General features: G+C 42.4%; 1 pseudogene and 3 gene segments (V, D, J or C); 3 read left to right on the top strand and 1 right to left on the bottom strand.

Moving 5' to 3' along the window:
- The first annotated feature begins 613 nt into the window (after positions 1–613).
- Positions 614–1,194, top strand: LOC128106923 (T-cell receptor alpha chain V region CTL-F3-like). The segment is given in 2 exon segments: positions 614–665; positions 828–1,194. Coding segments are annotated over 2 exon segments (419 nt in total).
- An 8,167-nt stretch (positions 1,195–9,361) lies between these two features.
- On the top strand, positions 9,362–19,549 carry LOC128106922 (T cell receptor alpha variable 22-like). The segment is given in 4 exon segments: positions 9,362–9,413; positions 9,590–9,916; positions 10,005–10,018; positions 19,490–19,549. Coding segments are annotated over 4 exon segments (453 nt in total).
- Positions 19,550–19,697: 148 nt separating this feature from the next.
- On the top strand, positions 19,698–20,205 carry LOC128106921 (T-cell receptor alpha chain V region CTL-F3-like). The segment is given in 2 exon segments: positions 19,698–19,749; positions 19,838–20,205. Coding segments are annotated over 2 exon segments (420 nt in total).
- Positions 20,206–24,803: 4,598 nt separating this feature from the next.
- LOC128107966 (6-phosphogluconate dehydrogenase, decarboxylating-like) lies at positions 24,804–26,348 on the bottom strand (annotated as a pseudogene).
- Positions 26,349–26,698: the final 350 nt, after the last annotated feature.

Raw genomic sequence — 26,698 nt, 5'->3', positions numbered from 1 at the left:
AGTTGCAGCCCCTGGTATATAGACCACCCTCCACTGAAGGCCACACCACCAAGAGTATATGGACAGGACAACTTGTAATACAAGCCTTGAGGTGATTTATTGTAATGGTGGCACAAAATTGGGTTGGGAGTGAAGTGTGGATGGATCTGGCAGAAGTGGATGGAGCAGGTGAGTATAATCAAAATAACATTCTCAAAAAAACAATAAAATGAGAAAAAGTAGATACATTTTATCAGAGGCATATCTGTGTGTGTGTCTGTCTGTATTCTTATATGTCCACTCATCACTCTAAATACCACAGGATACATATAGTTCAGTAACATTGGTAATTTCAGACAGCCAATATGGACTTGAGACCTGCCTCCTTTAGGTGAGGTTTCAAGTTTATTCAGTGTTTTGTGCAGACACATGTGGTGCAGTTTGAAGGGAAATCAGCAGAGGGCGCTGCCTCTTCAGTTGTGTTAACGTCTGCATCCAGGTGGTGGCTTCACATGACACACTGTCACTGTGCAGAAGGAGGTCCTTGTTTATGAGTGAGCAGTTTCAGTAAGGTCCTGCAGGAGACTTGCCCTGTGAGTTTGGTGCACTCAAGAACCAAGTGTCATTTTCTCCTATGAACATGCTTCCTGACACCTGCTCAGTTCTGCTGCTGCTCTTCATGCTCAGTAAGTTACATTTACCCTAAGTGTTGATGATGTCATTTTCTTACACCTATTAAAGTCTTTACCTTCTTCCTCACATAGCAAAATAATTTGTCCTTATTTATTTATATTTTATTTATTTATTTATTTATTCATTCATTCACTCATTTATTTATTTATTTTCAGGGAGGAGCAATGGAGACTCAGTGACCCAGACAGAAGTCTTGGTTACTGTCACAGAGGATTGCCTGTGATGATGAACTGCACTTATCAGACCACTTACTCAGATACTTTCCTTTTCTGGTACATGCAATATCTCAACAAAGCCCCTCGGCTACTCCTGAAGAGCTTCACAGACAACAAGAAGACAGAGCACCAAGGGTTCCAGGCCACTCTCCATAAGAGCAGCAGCTCCTTCCACCTGCAGAAGTCCTCAGTGCAGCTGGCAGACTCTGCCCTGTACTACTGTGCTCTGAGGGACACAGTGAGGGAGACTGCAGGGGAAGCTGCACACAAACCCAGGGTGCAGGAGCCTGAGGGGAGTGGCCTGTGAGGGAGGGCTGTGTGTCTTCTCAAAGTGGGGTTTACCCAGCCTCCTGAAACACAGCAACACATCTCAGGTCAAATTCCTAGAAACCTAGGAATCTGTAGATATTCTGAAAGGATAGATGGAAGTCATTGTTAGAGACAACCAGGCTTTGATCCCTAGAAATACTGTTCTTTCCTTATGTGAAGGACCTCTCACAGAAAACACTTCCAGGAAAATCCGGACAAGGAATTTATCTCTACTGAGATGTCTTACAAAATTTAGTGATTTAAACTCTCCAGAATCTTCTGTTCTTATCCCACAAATTTATGACCAAGTGAAGAACATAGATTTCCAGTACTTAAAAATCTGCTTCAGTCTCACTCCACAAGTAATTTAGATTCTTCCTGTCCTTGGTTCATAAGAGAGAGAGTTCACTCTGACTTCTGGTCTCAGCTACTGTTCTATTGCCGTGATGAGACACCATGACCAAGACAACTTATAGAAGAAATCATATAACTGAGGGCTTGATTACAGTTTCAGAGGGTGAGCCATGATGATTGTGGTGGCATACATAGTAGCAGGCAGTCAGCCATGTCCCTGGAGTAGTAGCTGAGAGCTTCTATCTGATCAACAGCAATAGGCAGAGAGAGGGAGAGACTGGATCTGGATTAGACTTTAAGATCCCAAAGCCCACCACCAGTGACACACCTCCTCTGATAAGGCCACACTTCCTGTTCCTTCCTAAACAGTCCACCATCTTGGAACCAAACATTCAGATTTTTGAGCCTATGGGGCCATTCTCATTGAAACCTTCACACTCCCCAACAGCATTCAATTAGTGAAGCTGCTCAGGAAACACAGTTGTTGGAACTCTCAAGATGATGCCTGAGACGCAGCTCCATCTCTTTCCTACACACCATGTAGGAGGCAACCTGGTCACGAAGAACTCTTTTGAAAAATTCTTCCCCTTTAACATCCACTCTCATAGGCTATTTGTAGAGAGCCGTGCACGGCCGTGCCTCAAAGATGGCGTGGCGTCTGGCTTCTGCCTTCCGGATGGCAGGTGCTCCTTTTTCGGTTAAGGCTAGGATCTGGCTTGCTTCCCGCACACCTAGACCTAATCTGGCTTGCTTGCGTATGTCTGACCCTATCGGCATTGTCCACGTGGCACTACGGGGTTGATTGCCCAGTGGCTATAAAGGGCATGGGCTGGCTTTCCCCGGGAGGAAGATCGGAGGAGAGGAAGGAGATCAGAGAGAGAGAGAGAGAGAGAGAGAGAGAGAGAGAGAGAGAGAGAGAGAGAGAGAGAGAAAGAGGAGAGAGAGAGAGAGGAGAGAGAGAGAAAAGAAGAAGAAGAAGAAGAAGAAGAAGAAGAAGAAGAAGAAGAAGAAGAAGAAGAAGAAGAAGAAGAAGAAGAAGAAGATGGCTTTCCCTGGGGTCAGAAGATTGTTCAAGGTTCCTGAATAAACTGCTTGGAGAAGAGCCTGGCGTCGCGTCTTCCTTGCTGGTCGAGGCTTACGCGTCAGCTATTACACTTTGTTTAAATCCTGAGGGTGTGGTGCAGTCACTCACCTGGGGTTAGAGTTAGGTTCTCAGATAATTTTTCAGTGTGAGAAGGGAAGTCAAGGTTTTGATCCATCTCAATTCTGGAAACAAAATACTGGTTTAAAGTAAAATGCTCTAGTATTCATATCTATCTCCCTATAAAGGAACAACAAAGTAGTATTTGCTGTCTTATCTTTAGGGAGCAAAATGAGATGTCAAACTCAATTTTTAAACTTCAAAAACTACTTTGAAGGCACAACATAGGATAGAATCTCACAGAAGAGTGCTGGTCAAACATAGAATGAATGCCAACTCTAATAAAAAAAAAAAATAACAATGCCAGGCATGGGAAACCTCTCTTCAAGTTGTAAGTTGGGGCTTCCAGAGGCTCTCCCAAATGAAACAGGCTATTGCCATTGCCTTTGATTGCCTCATAGTAATTCAAGGTAAGACACTATTTCTAATGACATCCCATAGTTTAGACATAGGACTTGGAGGAACTTAGCTAGAAATGACCTGAAGACTCTTCCCTGAGGACAAGTTCTCATAGTATATGAAGGTGCCATGTAAGAATCCAAGGGAGAAAAGCAAAAAATAATCCTACCAAGCTGTGTAAAGACTATGAACCAAAACAATAATCATATGGCAAGATGTTCACAAGGGAACAATAGTAGCACTATTCTCTTTGGGGAAACTAACGTATGCCTTATTGAATTCAAGATTGCTCAGTAGCAATGAATTCAGACCTAATACTGTAAACCTAGCTAACAACCCGTGGCTGGAGAGATCATAGACCCTAGAGGAGAACCTTCTACAGCCATTTTCCTAAACCAATACAGCGTCTAACTATATTCTAAATACTCATAATTATACAGCAGGTCAGGGAAACTGGAGAGGAGATGTGGAGTCAGAGGCTAAACACACACAGAATACTTATCTGTGTCTTCATTTTTCTTTTAACCATTTTATACAACCTAAGACAAAAATCTCATGCAAGAAGGAAATCTTACAACTGCAAGTTACACATTTTCTAAAATCAAATTAAAATCCTTACACAGGAAGAAATCACATTATGATCACAAGTCACATGCTTTATTAGAAGCCCACATGTAATTAAACATTATCCTTTGTATTCATTTATCAACCATAACATCTTCACCCTAAAGCAATGATTCTTTTATTATTGATTAACTAAGTTTTAAGCAAGCCAATATATTTCAGCCAGTTCCTGTGTACTGGCAGGCAGCAGTTTGTGGTTATAGTGTAGCAGATTTTTATCCTGATTTTATTTAACAGAGCCTTAATCGAGTGGTCTGGCTAACCGTCAATTTTTCTTTACACACAGTAAGGTCATTTAACTTCCATTTACAAATTTGTTTTCTCAAAGTGCACATTGAAACCTGAGATTAATTCTGTAAGGTACATGACCAAGGAACTCAGACCTAACCTTGGAGGTAGGGACATAATTGCCTTTTTTAATCGTCAGTCTGTTTTTCCACAGACATAATTCATGTGTCTATAATGCCTGAAACTTCCTTGTTTTCATCAGCTGGTCTCACATCTCTAAGCTCCATTGCTCTATAAAAACCATCTTTGTTATGATCTGCAACTAAATTGTCCAGCGAGGAGTGAGATTTTCCCATAAAATGATCTCACTACAATAAATACAGTGGGATTCTCCCAATATGAAACTATACCATGACAAATGCAGTAAGTACAAGATAGCAGCAAGCAGGAGAAGGACTAGCAGAAGTAAGGGGCTTTATGGAGACACCCCCATGGGGGCATTGCCTCTCCATAATACACTCATCCTAGCTGTGCTCACTGGTGAGTGTTACTCCATAAGCTTCATTGGTGACTGCAGCTCCTCCTAAATGTCACCACTAATACACACAGATAAGTGTAGTTCTAAACCCTCATGAAAGAAGCTTCACTTTGAAGCACAGAGGGGCTACTATAGTCATAGACAACTGCTCAAAAATCAGAGAATAAATATTGTAAGTTCTCTAGTCCCAGTTAATCCATCTACAATGCAATCCCTACACATGAGGCTCAGGGAGCACCACAGAGAAGGAGCAGAAGAGCCAGAGGACCGGGACACCCCCTGAGAGGATGACATGAGAGAGAAAACTTATTGTCAATGTGAATACAAATGGGCACAAACAATACGGAAATCAGTGTGGAGTTTCCTCCAAATTCTGACCACAGATCTACCACAAGATTTAGCTATGCCAGTCTTGGGGAATTAACCAAAAGTTTCTACATATTTCCACAGAGATGCTTGCTCCTCCATGTTCACTGTTGCTCTATCCATAATCACTAGGAACTGGAAACACTCTAGATGTCCATCAACTGATGAGTGAATTGTGAAAATGTGGTACATTTACACAGTAGGGTTTTATTCAGCTGATAAGAAAAATGAAATTATGAAATTTTCAGGTAAATGGTAGAACTGCAAACAGTCATCCAGAGCAAGATAACCCAGACCGAGAAAAACAGAGTATTTTCTCAAGTATGTGGATGCTAGTTTTTAATATGTGTGTTTCATTTGAAATATCCATAGATGTTAAATATCAATACGAAGCCATGAGGGAGGAGGGGATCTTCAGAGGAGGGGGAAACAGAAAATGACTTCCATAAAAGGGGAAATGGAACGAGCAGGATTAATAGATGAGAATGAGAAGGCAGGGTAGAGGGAGGAACATGGGATAGTGATAACTAACACTACAGACATTTGAACAAAACAGTGTGGAAAACCTTTTATAGAAACTCACTGAAACACATATTCCAACCAAAGCGGAGACTAGCAATAATCCTCGAGTATAAACACACACTTAGAAGGCAGTTTGATATGACCATTTAGCAAAATAACAATAGTAGTTTCCTCCTAGTACCTAAGGCCTCCTGAACCATGGGATTTTTGACCATGGCACTGTACTAGGCATGAATTCCCTCCTGTTGACGAGGCTTCAAATCCAATCAGAAAACATTGTTATTCCATAGCAGTCAGGCCACAATTACACTACTGAGCACGTATGACCTGGAAGTTCAGTACTGCAGCATGCAGGGTCCAGCTCTGGCTAATACTCTTGGGACCTTTCTTCCCCAGCAGCCTGCATAGGACCTTCCAGCTACGAAAGCTAAGCAGCAAGGAGGACTTTCTTCAGTCAGTTCAAGGTTGATTTCTCTACGTCATGCAACTGTAGAATGTGGTGGCTTTAGCCATAATCTTTCACCATCTAGTTATAGTGGGCAACCAAGAACCATGACAATATCCAGTGCTGTTTTGTATACTTCTGAGGCCTCCCTGGGCAATAACTCCCATGCCTGATACTGAGATTGTTGTTTAATAAATTCATCTATTTTTTCCAAAGCTAGATTTATGCATGTAAAAGACCATAATATGAATACTAATGTGATAAATTGTTATATTAAGATTTCTTTGTAGAACACATACGTGATAAATTATCCAGATTGGAAGAATATTTAATGTGGGGATAATGAAGCACATGCTCCAGAGTCCCTTACCCAAACCGACTCAAGGTCTAAGGAGAGCCCAGTGATGATTAAATTGTCTTCAGTTTTAAGTGGTGTTCAAAAGTAAAATATTTTGAAGACTGTTCATCACCAAATACCCCTCAATTACAATTTTCACCTGCCAGTTGGTGATAAAGTGGCCCTAAATATGTCTTTGATCTGGCTAGGATGAATGACTTAGTTGGACTTATTCATGTGACCCACTGTCATTCATTGTACACATAGGAGCTGCCATCAAGATTTCGCAGCCTTTAGCTAATGCCGTTTTACATTGTGACTATTTGCTTGTTGGTTCCTTAACTCAAAGTCATGTTGCTTTATCACCAGACAGTTTCTGGTGTTGGAATCTGTAGCTCCCCTCCCTATATTGTTGAATATAATACAGCTTCCAATATTCTTTCCTGTTCTCACTGCTTGCTGCTGCCACACTGGGCACACTGATCTGTCGAAAGAGGATTCTGTCCTTTGTGTTCTTCCTTTGGCACAAAATTACCTCATTGAGCGTTACCTGTTAAGGATCTCAATGACTTCATTTTGAGTGATACCACACACAGAGACTACAGAGAGAGGGGTGGGGGGAGGGACAGAAGGAGAGAGGGGGAGAGGGGAAGGGAGAGGAGGAGAGACAGGGACTCATTCCTACAATTAACACTCAAAATACCTTGCTAGAGGGAGAATTGTGGTAGTCTAATTGGAATGCAATGCTCATAACTCCTGCCCTCTAGTGTTCATGCATGGCATAGTCTTCTCAGTGGGAAAGGCGTAGACTGTGCCAGGTGACAATTCTGAATTATGTTGTATTTTATAAGAAAAGTCAAGGGACTGCATAGGTTACTAAGTCTCTCATCATGTTGAATTTGAGTTTCAGTTCATCAAAGTGAAGACTGTCTGTAGCAGACTTGCTGGTTTGGTTTTTTTTATTGTACTTTTATAAACTATTCAAATTTGTACTTCTTAGTTTACTCTTCATGTAATAACAAATCTACAATATTCCTAGCAACATCAATCGCATCTTTTTCTTGGGTATTTTGATGGTGCTGTGTAGAAATCTGGTAACTATGCAGTGTTCTGATTTCTATGTCCCTGGTACTTGTTCTGAAATATGTAAAAATGCTGCAATTTTCTCACTCTAAAGTATCATATTCTTTCATTTCAGTTCATAACTTTGTATTTTTCTTTTCTAAAAACTCACAAGTCTCTACTTAGAGAGCATTAAGCTTCCTTTGTGCGTGATCAGAAAGCCTTAGAATTCACATTCAGAAGTCAGCAAAGACAGGGGGAAGTCTACTGCCCTTGTGAACTTGTTATTTCTCAATTGGGCCTCTAGAGGACACTCCTTTCTTAAAGGTAAATGATGTTTTCATAGGTTAGAATAAACACACAGAAACCTTCCTTCTCCCCCTACCCTGTCACACCCCTCTCCCCTTAGTGCCTTTCCTGCCCCCTTTGACATTACATTACCTGTGTTCTACTACCATACCGCTTTCTCCTAAGCTCTTTCTTCTGGCCCTCATGGTCCTGTTCTGGCTTCCTTGCTTATGCAGGGGAGAGGGATTTAGTGGGTTCTGGGAGGAGTTGTAGGGAGAGCAGGGTGGTAGTGGTGAGTATGATCTGAATACATTATGTTCACAGATGAAGTTACTGAATAGTTACTTTTTTAAATCTTTTCCACTGCTCTGGTAGGTGTTCTGACAGAACATACTTTATGCAGATGCCAGAGACAGGCCAAGGGAAAGACAGTGTCTCTTCCCCATTGTCTCTCCATTGTCCCGATGACAAAGGCATCTAAACCTTCTTAAACTCAGAGCAGCTTCTGCCTACCTCTCCCAGTCCTCATGCTGTTCATGTTTCATTTCCAGTCTCATTTCTCAAGCAATTGTCTTTGTAGTGAAAACTTTGAAATGCATTCCTCTACTGTTATGAACTCTAGTGCATTGTTCCAAGTAGTCACCATGTGCAATAGCACACCAGCACTGCTACCCCTGTCGCTCTGGAACACAAGATTCCTATATTGGTTTTTCCCATTGCACTTCCTTCTTATGCTGCCATTGAATGTTTTCTGTACCCTGATAGTGGGTTTCTCCAGGGGATGCAATAAATCATATCAGGCCAAATTAATAAGATCAGTTTTAATGTGAGCAAAGCAACTCCTGGGTGACTCTTGGAAAGGAAGCAGGAGAGAAATCATATTGCAGGTCTAGAGACCATGTCGTAAGTACCCTGTAGATGTGGTCTTGAGCATTTCTAGGGGAGGAGCCGACCCTTGATGGGCTTTCTGAGGGGCAGGATCTGGAATTGGAGGAACGGAGCCTGAGCAGAGATTCCCAACAGTAATATTTAAAACAATATTTGGAACAAACCTTTACTGGTGCAGGAGTATCCCAATTTTTAAAATGATTCTAAAACTATTAAACCATTACATCTATACTTACTCTATTGTTATGATGCTGTTTGTTTTGCTACTGCAGTGATTTTACTTAAATTATTTATTGGGTGATGATTATTGTTATTTTTCAATGTGTATGAGAGTGGGTCTATGTAAAGTGTATGGCACCTGTGTACAGGTTCTCAGGAGGACAGAAGAGAGTGTCAGGTCCCAGGGGCTGGAGCTACAGACAGCTGTGAGCCACCTAAAGTAGATGCTGGGGAGGGAACTAAGGCCTCTTGGAAGGACAAGGACCCTTATCTGCTGAGCCATCTCTCAGGCCCCAGTAATGGGTCTTTAGTCAGAACATGCATCTGTTTCCTGAGTTAAACCTTCAGCTGTTGCTTCTCTCAGTGTGCCAGACTCTGTGTGTGGCTGAGGCTTTTTCTGCTTGGGAGGGGCTGGTTCTCTCCTGCTTCCTGGATCCCTAACTCCATTCAACTCCAGGGTCATCTCAAAATGCCCTGCCTCCCACTGCACTCCACCTAGACTCTCAGGCAGGTCTGGTTTGGGAGGAGCTTCAGGCTCAGAAGGCTGGGAGGGAACTCTGCAGTGTCTGGCCTGGCAGGGTTCCTGGGTGGGGCTGACTGGTTGTTGCAGGAGGAGGGACATTCAACAGCCATCCTGACACCACAGCCCAGGGCTTGGTTCCTTGCTTCTGTCTCCAGCAGCCACACAAGCACCATGAAGAGGCTGCTGTGCTCTCTGCTGGGGCTGCTGTGCACCCAGGTTTGCTGTGAGTCTGGCTGTTCATATTCAGGGACAGAGAGGATTCTGTCAGCACATGGAGGGGTGGGGAAGCAGCTCAGGAGTCCTGCAGAACTCCCACCTTCTCAGAGGACATGGGGTGTGTTCAGGGTTCTGTGGATGCTCAGTGACCCCATCTCTGTCTCTTTCTCTGTTTCTAACCAGGGGTGAAAGGTCAACAAGTGAAGCAGAGTCCTGTGTCCTTGGTTCTGCAGGAGGGAGAGCGTGCAGAGCTGCAGTGCAACTTTTCCACCATAGCAACCCAAGTGCAGTGGTTTCACCAAAGTCCTGGGGGACACCTCGTCAGCCTGTTTTCCAATCCTTCTGGAACAAAGCAGATTGGAAGACTGACATCCACGACAGTAGCTAAAGAATATCGAAGTTCTCTGTACATCTCCTCCTCCCAGACCACAGACTCAGGCACTTATTTCTGTGTTGTGGAACCACAGTGCTCCCCACACACCTGCAGTCAGTACACAAACCTTCAGCTGGGTGGGCATGGCCTTTCCCAGTCACAAGACATCAGGAAGCCACTACAGAATTGCATGCCTTGTTTAATAGCTGTTTCCTGTATTGGTAGATTTACAACCTCAGGTAAGTTTTTACCTTGTAGGTTCAAGACTTTGGCATATGTCTTCATTCCTCAATATATATTATCTCACAAAGCATAAACGTCCATCTCAAAAGTCACTGAGAAGCTGATGGGAAGACAGAAACAATGTGATCATTTAAGCCCCAGTGTGCTGAACCGCAAAAAAAGGAGAAAGGGAATGAAAGGCAAAGGCCAGTTTCCAGGTGACCCTGCTGTGGACAGGGTCAGTGTCAGTAAGGAGAAAACAAACTGTAGCAACACCAAGAACATCAAGTCATGGAAGATACAGAATGTGCAGACAGCTGGATGCTCTGTTTCCTTTCTGTTGCTGTGATGAAACTCTCTGCGAATCAGCTACTGAGAAAGTGGAAGGATTTATTTAGTTTTCACTTCCAGATCACAGTCCATCACTGGTGGTGACCAAGGCAGGAACTCAAACAGGAGATTACAACAGAAAACATGGAGGAACTCTGTAGCTAGGTCACTCACAGACTCACACTTAAGAAGCTTTCTTATGTGACCCAGGACACTTTCCCACAGAACGATGCCACCTTCTGTGGGCTGGTGTCCATTCAATTCATCAATTTAAAAAAATGGTGCTTCGCGTTTTAGTACTATTTTATTGAATTTACAAAAGACTTCAGTGCAAGTTGAAGCTATTGAATCTTCTAATTCATCATCCTGAGTTACCTCTTCATATATTTATCTTTACTCATCTTGCTTTGAACTTTTCCAGGCAGAGATCTGAACACCTTTAAGAAAGTAAAGAGAACAACAGTTATGAGAAAGTGCTCAAACATGTGTCTTGTTCAACTGACTTTAAGGAGATGATGTAAAAACTCTTACAACTCAAAAAAAGAGAATCAACGACTCATTCTGAAATGAGCCAGATGAGCAGACCCTGTGCAAAGGAATGTGTGTGTGATAAGGACAAATAACTAGAGTGTAGTTAGGGATTGTGATGGTTTAGTAAAGTTCTGGTTGTAGGTTCTCCTCCAAGATCCATGACTTTACTAGCAGATGGAGGCCATCACAGAAAACCACAAGCAATCAAGATGCAGAGTTGTGAAACCTAGTCCCTATGGATATGTCTACAATATAACTCCTGCACCTAAGGTACAGGAAACACTGAAGAAGACGGGGGGAGGGGGAAATAAGAGCCAGAAGATCGGGGAGTTTGCTGTGAAATTGTGACTCCTAGGAATGTCAGAATCCACACCCAAGAACTCTCACTGACACTGTCTATACATGAGCTTAACTAGGACTATTGACCTGATAAAGTGGATGGGGAAAATGCCCAAAGCCTCAGTCTTAGACAGTGGAGTACTGGTACCTAGGGAATGCTGATAGTGGGAGAAATAATTTTTCACAAAGAAGAGCACTCTAGTTGATTATCCAATATTGATTGGTCAGCTCCGAAAACATACTTACAAATAACATCATATAGAATGAGTAGGTTATATTTATGTATTTGTGCATAAATATGTACATACATATGTGTGTAACAACAATTAATAAAAGAAGAGGCCATAAATTTGAAAGAGAGTAAAGAGGAATATATGGGATGTTTTAGGAGGAAGAAAGGGAATTAGGAATTGATGTTATTATATAATAATCTCAAAATACCAAAGAATAAATAAAAAAAGTTAGTGAAAAAAGAGTGTTTACCGCTTAATAATCACCATGTGTACAAGTGGTCTATATAGGGGAGTGGTCAATAAAATATGTCTCATGTCAAATACAACCATTTGCTTATTTTATAAAACTTCATTGTAAATAACAAGCATTGCCATTTCCATAAGTCTTATGAATGGCGTCTCTAATTTTCCCGAATAAAGTAGTTAGGCATGACAGACAGACAAGTAATTATGATGCTAATCTCTTTCCATCTCAAAAAATATTGACTCTAGAGAATGATTTGGTGCCTTGCTTTTAGGCTCGAGACACTGTTGAGTGAAGACCTTCCTATTTGTTCACAGAGGGGCAGTGCTGCTTCAGAGCAGGTGAAGCTGTGGCTCTTCCACACATCCCTCAATAAGCTACAGATTATTATTTAAAATAACTAAACCATTTTTCAATTGGATTGTTCAGTATTTTGATGTCTAGTTTCTTGAGTTCTTTATATACTTTGGAGATCAATCCTCTGTCAGATGTGGGGTTGGTGAAGATCTTTTCCCATTCTGTAGGCTGTCTTTTTGTCTTATTGACTGTGTCATTTGCCTTGCAAAAGCCTCTCAGTTTCAAGAGGTCCCATTTATTAATTGTTGTGCTCAGGGTCTGTGCTGTTGGTGTTATATTTAGGAAATGGTCTCTGGTGCCAATGCGTTCAAGAGTACTTCCTATTTTCTCTTCTATTAAGTTTAGTGTAACTGGATTTATGTTGAGGTCTTTTATCCACTTGAACTTGAGTTTTGTGCATGGTGATAGATATGGATCTATTTGTAATCTTTTACATATTGACATCCAGTTATGCTAGCACCATTTGTTGAAGATACTTTCTTTTTTCCATTGTATAGTTTTGGCTTCTTTGTAAAAAATCAGGTGTGAGCTAAACAGAATTCACAAAACAAGAATCACAAATGGCTGAAAGACATTTAAAGAAATGCTCAACATCCTTAATTATCAGAGAAACGCAAATCAAAACGACTCTGAGATACCACCTTACACCTGTCAGAATGACTATGATCAAAAACACTAATGACAGTCAATGTTGGAGAGGATGTGGAGCAAAGGGAACACTCCTCCACTGTTGGTGGGAATGCAAGCTTGTACAACCACTGTGGAAATCAGTATGGCAGTTTCTCAGAAAATTAGGAATCGAACTACCTCAAGACCCAGCCATACCACTCTTGGGCATATACCCAAAGAACGCTGATTCATACCACAAAGATACATGCTCAACTATGTTCATAGCAGCACTATTTGTAATAGCCAGAACCTGGAATCAACCTAGATGCCCGTCAACTGAAGAATGGATTAAGAAAATGTGGTACATATACGCAATGGAGTACTGCTCAGCAGAGAAAACAATGAAAGCATGAAATTTGCAGGCAAATGGATGGAACTAGAAAAAATCATCCGGAGTGAGGTAACCCAAACCCAGAAGGACAAACATGGTATGTACGCACTCATAAGTGGATTCTAGATATAAAATAAAGAACAATCAGACTACAACCCACAGAACCATGGAGACTATATATATATCATGGGGGACCCTAGGACGACTGTGACTTATAATGTTTTGGTTTTAATCAATTACTGAGCAAGCTTCAATGAAACATTTCACAATTAAGATGAGAATACATACTGTATCAAGCTGATAACAGAAAGGCAGATAAATTGATTAATCTGAAAAAGTGAAAAATGAAAAAAACACACAAAAAAAGAAAAATTTGAACTGTTTAAAAAGGAGCCAAACAAACATATTTTGCTGGAGTAAGAAAAGGGGCACTGGGGACTCATCATTCCTCTCCACATTCTACTCTTTCCCTTGTTTTATATATTTTAAATTTTTTATCAGTGGTTCCTGCTGGAGTATCCACTGCAGATAAGCACTGGAGGTCTCCTGTTGCAAATCACCTTCTGGAACAATAGAAGGATCTTTCTACTAGCACTCGAAGGAGACCCGATCTGATGTTGGTATAGGCCCGGGATTCAGTTTATGTCTTTCCTCAGGACAATGAGGTTACTCTTTGAAATCCTGAGTGCTGTGTGCACCCTGTGAATGCTGCTGAAACCCAACATGACAGAGACCTATTGGGCCTTAATGAAAAACTCTCCACTTCCGATGCCAATGGGGATTGAGAGCCCAATATGGCCAGCTTTGGCAAGCATTAACGTAAGCCTAGGAACTGTAGCCATGCTTTTGGATTCTCCAGAAGAGCTGCCAGCATAAGTCGTGCTGGGATCAAGAAAAATCGGCCTTGGTGGTTCGTGTTCCTGGAGTTGTATCCATGCCAGTGGATGTCCACCTGCTCCAGAAGAGAATTTGACATTGCTTCTGCCGTTGTTGTTGTTATAGCAGTGACGGCCACCGCTGCTACTGTTTCTGGGATTATCATTTCATAATTGCTTACTACAGCTAGCACAGTGGAGACCCTGGCAGCAAAAGTAGCTACAACAGTTAATTAATCTTTCATTCTATTGGGCATGATAAATTTAATTCAGTAGTTATATACATTTCGATTGGCTTTGAAAATTATAAATTTATAAACTCAAGTTCCATTTGCTTTTGGGAAAAAATAACTAAACCATTTTCTCCTATGTGCTTAAGTTTAACTAGAGAAGAAAACATGTATCTATCTAGCAGTTTATATTATACCTGCTTATCCTGGGCCCATAGTGTGGACAAATAGGAATTTGCAAGTGAACACTATGAAGATACGTGCTGTACTTTGAGAGCAGGGCCACATCACCTTCTCTATTGTACATTTCTATGGTTGTCACCCACACTTGGTCCTATCTCCAGCCACACTGATATGACCTCTGCCTAGAATTATGTTATATATCCTTTCCACTGGGAAATTACCTCTGCCTGAGGGACCAGCCTCTAGCAGCACAGCATGAAAGGGATCCATGAAGGGAATACTAAGATGTTTTTATCTGAGTGGGTAAAGGAAAACACACACACACATTCTCTCTTGATTATTTCCTTCTGACTTTTTCTTTATTCTTCTTCTGTTTCAGTTCTTTATTTCTTTTCTTATATCGATCCAGAAATGTCCCTTCTAAAACTCTTGATGTTTTCCTTCTAACTTTCTTGATGTTTTCCTTCTAACTAACTTCATTTTGTCCTGTACAACTTATATACTCCAGTAGAATTTTTCAGGCAATATAAACATTACAATGTGGTTACATTTTATTTTTCAAGTGAGTGATTACAATGAACACAAGTAAGACAGTATATTTTCCATAAACCTTACAAGGTTAAACATTTTACATATTATAAATGAAAAACAAGTCATCCCAAGAACCCACATATACTCATGTCCAAGCAATATGTTATAGACTAACAGTATGAATAAGCAAGGTATTTTTCTCAGCCAGTTCTTTTGCTGGTAAGCTGCATTTTACAGTTACAAAGAAAGGAACAGCTATTTTATCATTTATCTCAAAATGTAATCTCATAAATAGTCTTAGAAGAATCACACATCTAAACTTTTATATATGAAAAAGAACTGTCAGCTCTATTTTAAATCCTCAGGTGCATACTCCCTCATCAACAGTTTTTTTTTTTTTTATATTAGGGAGCTTAGGGTAAAAATGGGCACAAGGAATTAATCATCACTTTTGGTCACCAACTCATACTAGCAAGAAAAGCATGTCAGTTAATAACAATTGGGTGGCTTCACTTTGTTCTAGTTCACTGACCTTAATGAGTTCCTCACTCAACTATGTGCCTTTCTAAAAGTTTTGATTGTCTTCTTGGTTTTTTCACCTCAAAGCTATTTGACAAAAACATCTTAGTCTAAACTTGTTATTTTCTTTTTCGTTCTTTTTTCCTTTTTTGGTTTTTCGAGACAGGGTTTCTCTGTGTAGCTTTGTGCCTTTCCTGGAACTGACTCTGTAGCCCAGACTGGCCTCAAACTTACAGAGATCCACCCGCCTCTGCCTCCCAAGTGCTGGGATTAAAGGCGTGCGCCACCACCGCCTGGCTGAACTTGTTATTTTCAAAGCTTTGTTTCAGTTATGGTGCACTCCAAAACCTGTGAACACATCTCCCAACATTAAGATTCAGAGTTTAAGCTATCTGGGCTACTGGAACTCAATTGTTTTTCTTAATTATTAACCTAAGCCACAGTCTTTATGGCTCCTCAATAGGAACTCATGTGTGTCAGCTGTGTCAGAGGTCACTGAGGAAGAGGAGGTGAAAAGACTGTAAAGCCATAGGTGGGGAATGACTACAAGGAGACAGTGTTTTCTGGACACAGCAGGGCAGCTGCACACATGGACTCACAGAGGTTGACAGCACACATAAGACTTGCAAAGGATCAGGCCAGATGCAATTTCAGCAAGGAGGGAAGGTGCACATTCCTACCCTTAGCTAAGGAGCTATAGGCATTTCGAAGCTGCTGGGTTTCTTTTTTTTTTTTTTTTTTTAATTTATTTTGCAATACAATTCAGTTCTACATATCAGCCACGGATTCCCTTGTTCTCCCCCCTCCCGTCCCCTTCACCTTCTCCCCAACCCCCCCCCCCCATTCCCACCTCCTCCAGGGCAAAGCCTCCCCCGCGGACTGAGATCAACCTGGTAGACTCAGTCCAGGTAGGTCCAGTCCCCTCCTCCCAGGCCGAGCCAAACAATCCTGCATAGGCCCCAGGTTTCAAACAGCCAACTCATGCAATGAGCACAAGATCTGGTCCCACTGCCTGGATGCCTCCCAAACAGATCAAGCCAATCAACTGTCTCACCCATTCAGAGGGCCTGATCCAGTGGGGACCCCTCAGCCATTGGTTCATAGTTCATGTGTTTCCATTCATTTGGCTATTTGTCCCTGTGCTTTATCCAACCTTGGTCTCAACAATTCTCGCTCATATAAACCCTCCTCATTCTCGCTAATTGGACTCCCAGAGATCCACCCGGGGCCTAGTCATGGATCTCTGCATCCAGATCCCTCAGTAGTTGGATGAGGTTTCTAGCACAACAATTAGGGTGTTTGGCCATCCCATCACCAGAGTAGGTCAGTTCGGGCTGTCTCTCGACCATTGCCAGCAGTCTGTTGTGTGGGTATCTTTGTGGATTTCTGTGGGCCTCTCTAGCACTTTGCTTCTTCCTATTCTCATGTGGTCTTCATTTGCCATGGTCTCCTATTCCTTGTTCTCCTTCTCTGTTGTTGATCCAGCTGGGATCTCCCGCTCCCTCAAGCTCTCTTTCCCTCGACCCTCGCCCTTCACTACCCCCACTCATGTCCAGGCTGTTCATGTAGATCTCATTCCATTTCTCTGTCATTGGGCGATCCCTGTGTCTTTCTTGGGGTCCTGTTTTCCAGGTAGCCTCCCTGGTGATGTGAGTAGCAGACAAGTCATCCTTGTTTCATGTCTAGTATCCTGCTATGAGTGAGTACATACCATGTTTGTCTTTCTGAGTCTGGGTTACCTCACTCAGGATGATTTTTTCTAGATCCATCCATTTGTCTGCAAACCTCATGATGCCATTGTTTTTCTCTGCTGAGTAGTATTCCATTGTGTATATGTACCACATTTTGTTTATCCATTCTTCAGTTGAAGGGCATCTGGGTTGTTTCCATGTTCTGGCTATTACAAACAATGCTGATATGAACATAGCTGAACAAGTGCTCTTAAAGTGTGGTTGAGCATTTCTTGGGTATATGCCCAAGAGTGGTATAGCTGGATCTTGGGGGAGATTGATTCCCAATTTTCTAAGAAAGCGCCATATTGATTTCCAAAGTGGTTGTACAAGCTTGCATTCCCACCAGCAGTGGAGGAGAGTTCCCCTAGCTCCACATCCTCTCCAGCATAAGGTGTCTTCAGTGTTTTTGATCTTAGCCATTCTGACAGGCGTAAGGTGGTATCTCAGAGTTGTTTTGATTTGCATTTCCCTGATGATTGGGGATGTTGAGCAGTTCCTTAAATGTCTTTCGGCCATTTGAGTTTCCTCTGTTGAGAATTCTCTGTTTAGTTCTATAGCCCATTTCTTAATTGGACTGTTGGGCATTTTGATGTCTAATTTCTTGAATTCCTTATATATTCTGGATATCAGTCCTCTGTCAGATGTGGGGTTGGTGAAGATCTTTTCCCATTCTGTAGGCTGTCGCTTTGCCTTGTTGACCGTATCCTTTGCTCTACAAAAGCTTCTCAGTTTCAAGAGGTCCCATTGATTGATTGTTTCTCTCAGAGTCTGTGCTACTGGTGTTCTATTTAGGAAGTAGTCTCCTATGCCAATGCGTTCAAGACTACTTCCTACTTTCTCTTCTAGCAGGTTCAGAGTAGCTGGATTTATGTTGAGGTCCTTGATCCACTTGGACTTAAGTTTTGTGCACGGTGATAGATATGGATCTATTTGCAGCCTTCTACATGTTGATATCCAGTTTTGCCAGCACCATTTGTTGAAGATGCTTTCTTTTTTCCATTGTGCACTTTTGTCAAAAATTATATGTTCATAGGTGTGCGGATTAATGTCAGGGTCTTCAATTCGATTCCATTGGTCCACATGTCGGTTTTTATGCCAGTACCAAGCTGTTTTTATTACTGTAGCTCTATAGTAGAGCTTGAAGTCAGGGATCGTGATGCCTCCAGAAGTTGTGTTATTGTACAGGATTCCTTTGGCTATCCTGGTTTTTTTGTTTTTCCATATGAAGTTGAGTATTATTTTTTCCAGGTCTGTGAAGAATTGTGTTGGTATTTTGATGGGGATTGCATTGAATCTGTAGATTGCTTTTGGTAAGATTGCCATTTTTACTATGTTAGTCCTGCCTATCCATGAGCATGGGAGATCTTTCCATTTTCTGACATCTTCTTCAATTTCTTTTTTCAGGGACTTAAAGTTCTTGTCATATAGGTCCTTCACTTGCTTGGTTAGTGTTACCCCAAGGTATTTTATGTCATTTGTGGCTATAGTAAAGGGTGATGTATCTCTGATTTCCTTCTCCGCTTCTTTGTCCATTGTATATAGGAGGGCTACTGATTTTTTTGAGTTGATCTTGTATCCTGCTATGTTGCTGAAGGTGTTTATAAGCTGTATCAGTTCCTTGGTGGAATCTTTGGGGTCGCTCAAGTATACTATCATGTCATCTGCAAATAGGGAAAGCTTGACTTCTTCCTTTCCAATTTGTATCCCCTTAATCTCCTTATGTTGTCTTATTGCTCTGGCTAGAACTTCAAGTACTATATTGAATAAGTATGGGGAGAGTGGACAGCCTTGCCTCGTTCCTGATTTTAGTTGAATTGCTTTGAGTTTCTCTCCATTTAATTTGATGTTGGCTGTTGGCTTGCTGTAAATTGCCTTTATTATGTTTAGGTATGTTCCCTGTATTCCTGATCGCTCCAATACCTTTATCATGAAGGGGTATTGGCTGCTGGGTTTCTTTAAAGATGAATCCCCTGGTCCATAGTCCACCCTCTACTGGAGGGCACACATCCAAGTGTATATGTGCAGCACATTGTGTAGTAAAAACTTTGAGGTGTTTTATTTTTAAAAGAGATGGACAAAACTGGGTTTGTAGGGAAGAGTGGATGAATCTGTCAGGACTGAAGGCAGAAGGTGAGCATATTCAAAATCAATTGCATAACATTACCTAAGAAATAATAAGATGAGAAAAATTAGATAAATTTTATCAGAGGTGTGTGTGTGTGTGTGTGTGTGTGTGTGTGTGTGTGTGTGTGTGTGTGTGTGTGTCTTATTTTATGGACATCTATTACACTAAATAAAAATGTATACACATAGTTCAGTAACACTGGTGATTTCAGGCACCCACTGTGAACTTGAGACCTGCATCCTTTGTTGTGTTGTGCAGACATCTGTGGTGCAGTTTGAAGGGAAATCAGCAGAGGGCGCTGCCTCTTCAAGTGGTTAATGTCTGCATCCAGGTGGTGCCTTCACATGACAGACTGTCACTGTGCAGAAGGAGGTCCTTGTTTGTGAGTGAGGATTTTCAGTAAGGTCCTGCAGGAGACTTGCCCTGTGAGTTTGATGCACTCAAGAACCAAGTGTCATTTTCTCCTATGAACATGCTTCCTGACACCTGCTCAGTTCTGCTGCTCCTCTTCATGCTCAGTAAGTTACATTTGTCTTTATCTTCTTTCTCACATAGCAAAATGATTCCTTAATTGTTTATCTATTTATTTCTTTATTGATTTTTCAGGAAGGAGCAATGGAGACTCAGTGACCCAGACAGAAGACCTGGTCAATGTCACAGAGGGGTTGCCTGTGATCATGAACTGCACCTATCAGGCTACTTACACAAATGTTTTCCTTTGGTGGTATGTTCAATATCTCAACAAAGCCCCTCAGCTACTCCTGAAGAGCGCCACAGACAATAAGAAGATAGAGCACCAAGGGTTCCAGGCCACTCTCCATAAGAGCAGCAGCTCCTTCCACCTGCAGAAGTCCTCAGTGCAGCTGGCAGACTCTGCCCTGTACTACTGTGCTCTGAGTGACACAGTGAGGGAGACTGCAGGGGAAGCTGCACACAAACCCAGGGTGCAGGAGGCTGAGGGGAGCGGCCTGTGAGGGAGGGCTGTGTGCCTTCTCTAAGTGGGGTTTACCCAGCCTCCTGAAACACAGCAGCATATCTCAGGTCAAATTCCTAGAAACCTAGGAATCTGTGGATATTCTGACAGGATAGGATGGAAGTCATTGCTACAGACAACTGGGCTTTGATCCCCTGAACTACTGTTTTCTCCCCAAGTAGAGGACCTCTCACAGAAAACATCTCAAGGAAATCCCTGACATGGGATTTATCTTCACCAAGTTGTCTTAGAAAATTTAGTGATTTATATTCTCTAACAATCTTGTTATTATTCTACAAATTTATGATGACCCAAATAAGGAACATAGACTCTAGTCTTTAAAAATCTGCTTCAAAGTCCAGAGTGCTAAGCATTTCACCATGGGAACTAGATTTTTGCAGCCCATTCCCTATGGTGGGATAACTTACTCAGCCTTGATGCAGGGTGGAGGGGCCAGTCCCTGCCTCAACTTAGTATGCCAGACTTTGTTGACTATCCAAGGAAGGCCTTATCCCCCCTGAGGATGGAAGTTGGATGAGTGGGAGGTGTGGGGCTGGGAGAAGTGGAGGGAGGGGGAACTGGGAATGGTATGTAAAATGAAAAAAAAATTAAATAAAAAAAACTGCTTCAGTCTCACTCCACAAGTAATTTAGATACTTTCTCTCCTTGGTTCATGTTACCTAGGTTTAACCTAACTTCTGTTCTCAGTTACTTGTTTATTGCTATGAAGACACACCATGACCAAGACAATTTATAGAAGAAAGAATTTAATTGAGGGCTTGATTACAGTTTCAGAGAGTGAGTCCATGACCATCATGGTGGGGAGCATAGTAGCAGGCAGTCATGCATGTCCCTGGAACAGTAGATGAGAGCTTTTATCTAATGACAAGCAAAATTCAGGAAGAGGAAGAGACTGGGTCTGACTTTGGCTTTAGGATTACAAAGCCCACCACCAGTGACACACCTCATCTGACCGGGTCACACCTCCTTATCCTTTCTAAACAGTCTATCAACTGGGAAATAAACATTCAGCATATATGAGCCTATGGGGTCCATTCTCATTCAAATCACCACACTCTTCAACAGCATTCATTTAATGAGGCTGCCCAGGAAATATAGCAGTTGGAGCTCTGCTGTTGCTGCTCTGAGAGGCAGTTCCTTCTCTTTCCTACACACTGTGTAAGAGGCAGAAATCCTTCCCACTTTGTGTCCACTCTTATCTGTTATTCCTTTTTGCTTAAATCCTGAGGACATAGTCTAGTCACTCACATGAAATTAGAATTAGGTTCTCTGATAATTTTTCTGAAATGTGGGAAAGGTGGCCAAGGTTTTAATCCACCTTTAAACAAAGTGCTCTGGAAACAAAGCACTGATTTAAAATAAAATGCTTTAGTACTCATATTTATCTCTCTGTAAGGAAGAAAGATCTGAAATCAAAGACCACAGAGTCTGTTAAGAAAGATTCATATTTTTGTAGACAAAGAACAGCCAAAAAAAAAAAAAAGATACACATCTGGTACTGGATGGAGCCTAGCAGAATCATCATCAAAGAGACCAGAGGGACTGCTGATGGGAGCAGATGCAGAATTCCACAGCCAACATTGGGCAGAGATAAGGGAGTCCTGCAGAAGAGGGAGAAGAAGTATTGGAGGAACCAGAGTGTTCAGGGACACTAGGAGTACATGGCCTACAGAATCAACTGACTGGGACTTATGTTGGCTTCCTGAGATTAGGGATCCTGTAGAGTTCTGACCTAGGTCCTCTGCATATGTTATGGCTGAGTGCCTTGGTCTTCTTGTGGGATTCCTGACAGTGGGAGCGGAGGTTGACTCTGTGTCTTTTACCTGTTTGTGAGACCCTTTAACTCTTACTGGGTTGCCTTGTCCAGCCTTGATGTGTGATAGTATGTGCCTGGTCTTATTGTAGTTTATTATGCCATATTTCATAGCAGGTCTTTCTCTGGACTGTCAGCTCCCAAATAATGATAAGGAGATTTCTTATTAAGTATGAAATCTTGGCCTTAGCTAAGGTTTGTTCCCAATTAGCTCTTATAACTTAACCCATTTATATTATTCTACATTTTGCCACGTGGTACAATACCTCTTCTCCATTCTATATATCCTACTTCCTTCTTGTCTCACTCGTGAATACCCTGCCTCAGATTCTTCCCAGAATTCTTTACTGTCTGGAATTCCTGTCTATCCTTTCATGCCTACCTATTGGCTATTGAAGTCTTTATTAAACCTATCAGAAGGCACATGAGGCAGATGAAGTAAAACAACGTATTTTCATACACTGTGATCAAATATCCCACAACAGTGTTTGGTTGATGTCCCTAGGAGGCCTATTCTTTTTTGAGGGGAGAGAAGGATTTTGGATCTGGGGAAGATGGGAGGTGGATCGAGAGAGTCTGGGAGAAGGAGGGGGGGAGGGGAAACTGCCATTGGAATGTAATATATGAGAGAAGAATAAAAAAATAAAAGCATAGAACATGTAATGATTATATCAGAGTAACTGGCCTGTTAATAAATGTACACACTATCTTACTGGTTAGGGAGCAAAATGGAGTATTAACTTGAATTTCTGAACTCCAAAAATCTACTTCAAATGGCACAGCATAGAATAGGATCTCTGAGATGAGTGCTTGTCAAACCTAGCATGAATGCTAAATCTAATAAAAAGAGACCCCAGTGCCAGGCATGAGACACCTCATTTCAAATTGTTGGCCAGGGGCTTCAAGAGTCTCCTCCAATGAAATGGGCTATTTCCATTGGTTTTATTGCCTCATAAAACTTTCAGGTAAGACCCTTTTGCTAAGAATACCACATACTTCAGACATAGGACTTGGAAGAATTTACCTAGAAATGACCTGAAGTCTCTTCCCAAAGAATGAGTTCTCATAGTATGTGCAAGATTCCAAGAGAGAAAAGCTATAAATAAATCTACCAAGCTATATAAAGGTTATGAACCAAAACAATGACCTCAATCGCAAGATATCCACAAGGATGCAATGTAGTGCTTCTGTCTAGGTAAAACCTAATGTAAGTGTCTTATTGGACTTAAGGCCTGATCAATAGGAATGATATTAGGCCCAATAATGCAAACCTAATTACCTACACTTGTCTAAAGAGGTCACAGACCCTAGAGGAGAACCTATCATGGCCACTGCTGTGGGATATTGTTCTGTATGCTATAAATATGTGTTGCTCTGATTGGTTGATAAATAAAATGCTGATTGGCCAGTAGCCAGGCAAGAAGTATAGGCAGGCAAGCAGAAGAGAAGTCAGCAGGAGAGCAAAGGCATCCTTGAAGATGCAGAACAGAGAACTGGGAAACACTGGGTACCTCAAGACAGAACCCTGAACTTCCTAGGGAATGAGAGGCTGGAAAATATTTAAAGAGACCCGAGAGACAGTGAAGACTGGTTAGTTTATAATAATATTATCATCACCTTTTGGGTGTCCTCATGTGGTGGTCAAAACAGATCTCTGATTTTGAGGCCAGCCAGGCCTACACAGTGATTTCTAGGAGATCCAAGCTTATAAGTGAAGGAGACAATAGAACTCAGAAAGCTGGTAAAGGTGTAATTAAATAAGTTGGCCATGTTGTAGCACCACTAAGCAGTAGAACTCGGCAGTGTTGGCTACATGAGTTCTACTTAAGAATCAAGGATGAATTCCGTAGAATCTCTCTCTGCAACTAAGGAAAGCCACCAAGGTCAAGCATGTGGCAGGAATGTACCTGAATGGAGGTCCAGAGAGGCAATTATATGAAGTTGTGAAGGTTAAGCCTGGATTATCTTGGAGACCCCAAGATGCTAGAGATGCTAGAGTCTTGGGGTACCTGCCAAGGAGAGTTGCTAACAGGTAGTGCAATGAGCCCAAGAGAAATAAGTGTGTTGCAGTCAACAAAACTGAAAGAAGTTGGAGATCTGAAGAGCATTTTGATCTCAGACATGAAAATGCAGAGTTTGTAGTTTGCCCAGATGGCTTTCTTTTTTTTACCAAGCCAGTCTAAAAAGTTTATTACCAGTGTGTGACGGGATAGATGTTACATGAACATCCAGGCACCTACTGTGCCCAGTAAGACAACACGAGAGCCCTGTCCCCTACTCCTCGGTGCCTCCTCACCTCCCTCCAGACTCAATCGTTACCCTCAACTTAATGTGTCCTGTGTTATTTGAAGTTTTCAAAAAGAGAGAAAACAAAACAAAACAGAGTCAAAAATGAATAAGGCTAACAGAAAAGCAATCAATTCCCATACAGTGAACTCAGTGCAGACCTCTGCCAATAGAACAGCACCTGTTAGGTCCAGGCACACCCAGAAACCGCGCAGAAGTGTAACTATAGCTTTTACTGAGTGGAGGACAGCAGAACCCATATGTGATCCAGAGTCCAGGCTGTGCAATCCACACATCCATCCCCTGTGACCCACATGGCCCAGCTCAGTCAGGGAGCGGTCACGCAGTGGCACACAAGGTCGAGGTGGAGGGCATGGTGTCAGAACTACCAGACAACAGACCTTGGTGACTTCTTCAGCAATCATAGCCAACACTTGACTAAAAGATCTGAGCAGGAGCTAGGGCAAAGAGGAGTGCTGCATGCCACAGGGACTGTCCTGTTGGTGGGAGGGAGGGCGAAGCTACGGTCCCACTAGGCGTTGTATGCAGAGGATGACACACTGCCACCGTGGCCTGTCCAGTTGGTATGGATAAATTCTCCTGGTTTGTCTAAGAGTTCATAGGTGTGAGCCCCAAAGTATCCCGCTGAGCCTGGATGAGGTTGGCTGGCAGCACCTCATGTCTGTACCCATCATAGAAGGAGAGGGCAGTAGTGAAGCAGGGCATGGGAATGCCTGCTTGTACCCCAGTGCTGACCCACCCTCGCCAGGAGTCCTGGCAGTTGTCAACTGCTGACTTAAAGAAGTCATCTAGCAGCAGATTCTGAAGTTCTGGGTTTTGTTCAAATGCATCTTTAATTTTTCCAAGGAATACACTTCTGATGATGCAGCCCCCTCTCCACATGAGGGCAATGGCTCCATAATTGAGGGTCCAGCCAAACTCAGTGGCTGCTTGTCTGAGCAGCATAAAGCCTTGAGCATAGGAGATGATCTTGGAAGCATAGAGGGCCTTTCGAAGGTCCTCCAGGAATGACTACTTACTGCCTTCCAGCTGGACCTGCTGGGGGCCCTTCAGCGTTTTGCTGGCTTGAACTCGCTCCTCCATCAGAGAGGACAAGCACAGAGCGAAGACGGCTTCTCCAGTGAGGGTGACAGGCATGCCGTACTCCAGTGCTGAGACGGCAGTCCACTTCCCAGTGCCCTTCTGCCCAGCGCTGTCCAGAATCTTTGGTAACAGCTCTTGGCCATCAGTGTCCCGGAATTTGAGGATATTAGCGGTGATTTCAATCAGGAAGGAGTCCAGCTCTGTCTTGTTCCACTCCTCAAATGCCTGGGCCATCTCCTCGTGCCGCATGCCCAGAACATCCTTCATCAGGTGGTAAGCCTAGCAGATGAGCTGCATGTCATCATACTCGATCCCATTGCGCACCATCTTCACAAAGTGCCCGGCCCCCTCGTCTCCCACCCAGTCACAGCAGGGTTCTCCAGTTCCTACTTTTGCAGCAATGGCTTGGAAGATCGTCTTGATGTGGGGCCATGCCTCTTTGTTCCCTCCTGGCATGAGTGACGGCCCATACCGAGCCCCTTCCTCACCACCACTGACTCCACTCCCCACAAACAAGATCCCCTTGGCCTTGAGGTTCTGGCATCTTCTTGTTGTATCCCGGTATTCAGAATTTCCTCCATCAATGATGATATCACCGGTGTCCAACAATGGTACCAGTTTCTCGATGAAATCATCAACAGCTCGCCCAGCCTTCACAAGAAGCATGACCTGGCGAGGCTTCTTCAGCTTGGAGACCATCTCCTGCAAGGACCTGGAACCAACTACTTTGGTTCCCTTTGCCTCATTGGCCAAGAAGTCATCAACCTTGGAGACGGTCCTATTGAAAACACAGACCACAAATTCATAGTCATTCATGTTCAAAATTAAGTTCTGGCCCATGATAGCCAGTCCAATCAGTGCAATGTCAGCTTGGTCCATGGCGGTGGCCGGCAGAGCAGTGGTGACAAGGAAGAAGCAGAAGAACTCCAGATGGCTTTCAATTTTACTCTGATCCAGCATTTCCTTACTATGCTTCCTTTCCTCTCTATTGGAACCATAATGTATATTCTGTGCCATTGTATGTTGGAAGTATATAATCTGCTGTTTGATTTTGATTTTATACAGCATTACGATGAAGAGATTGCCTTGAGTCTCAGAAGAGACAGTCTTTTAAACAATGTTGAGACTGTGATAGACTATTGGGACTTTTGAAGTTGGACCAAATATGTTTTTGCATTATGATATATCTACAAGCTTATGGGGACCAGGAGCGGAATGTGGTGGTTTGAATAAGAATGGCCCCCAGAGGCTCATAGATTGAATTCTTAGT

Source organism: Peromyscus californicus, unplaced genomic scaffold (assembly GCF_007827085.1).
Source record: "Peromyscus californicus insignis strain IS unplaced genomic scaffold, ASM782708v3 Scaffold_12__1_contigs__length_115047231, whole genome shotgun sequence".
NCBI lineage: Eukaryota > Metazoa > Chordata > Mammalia > Rodentia > Cricetidae > Peromyscus > Peromyscus californicus.
The sequence above is the reverse complement of the archived record's forward strand: the minus strand, read 5'-3'. Positions and strand labels throughout refer to the sequence as shown.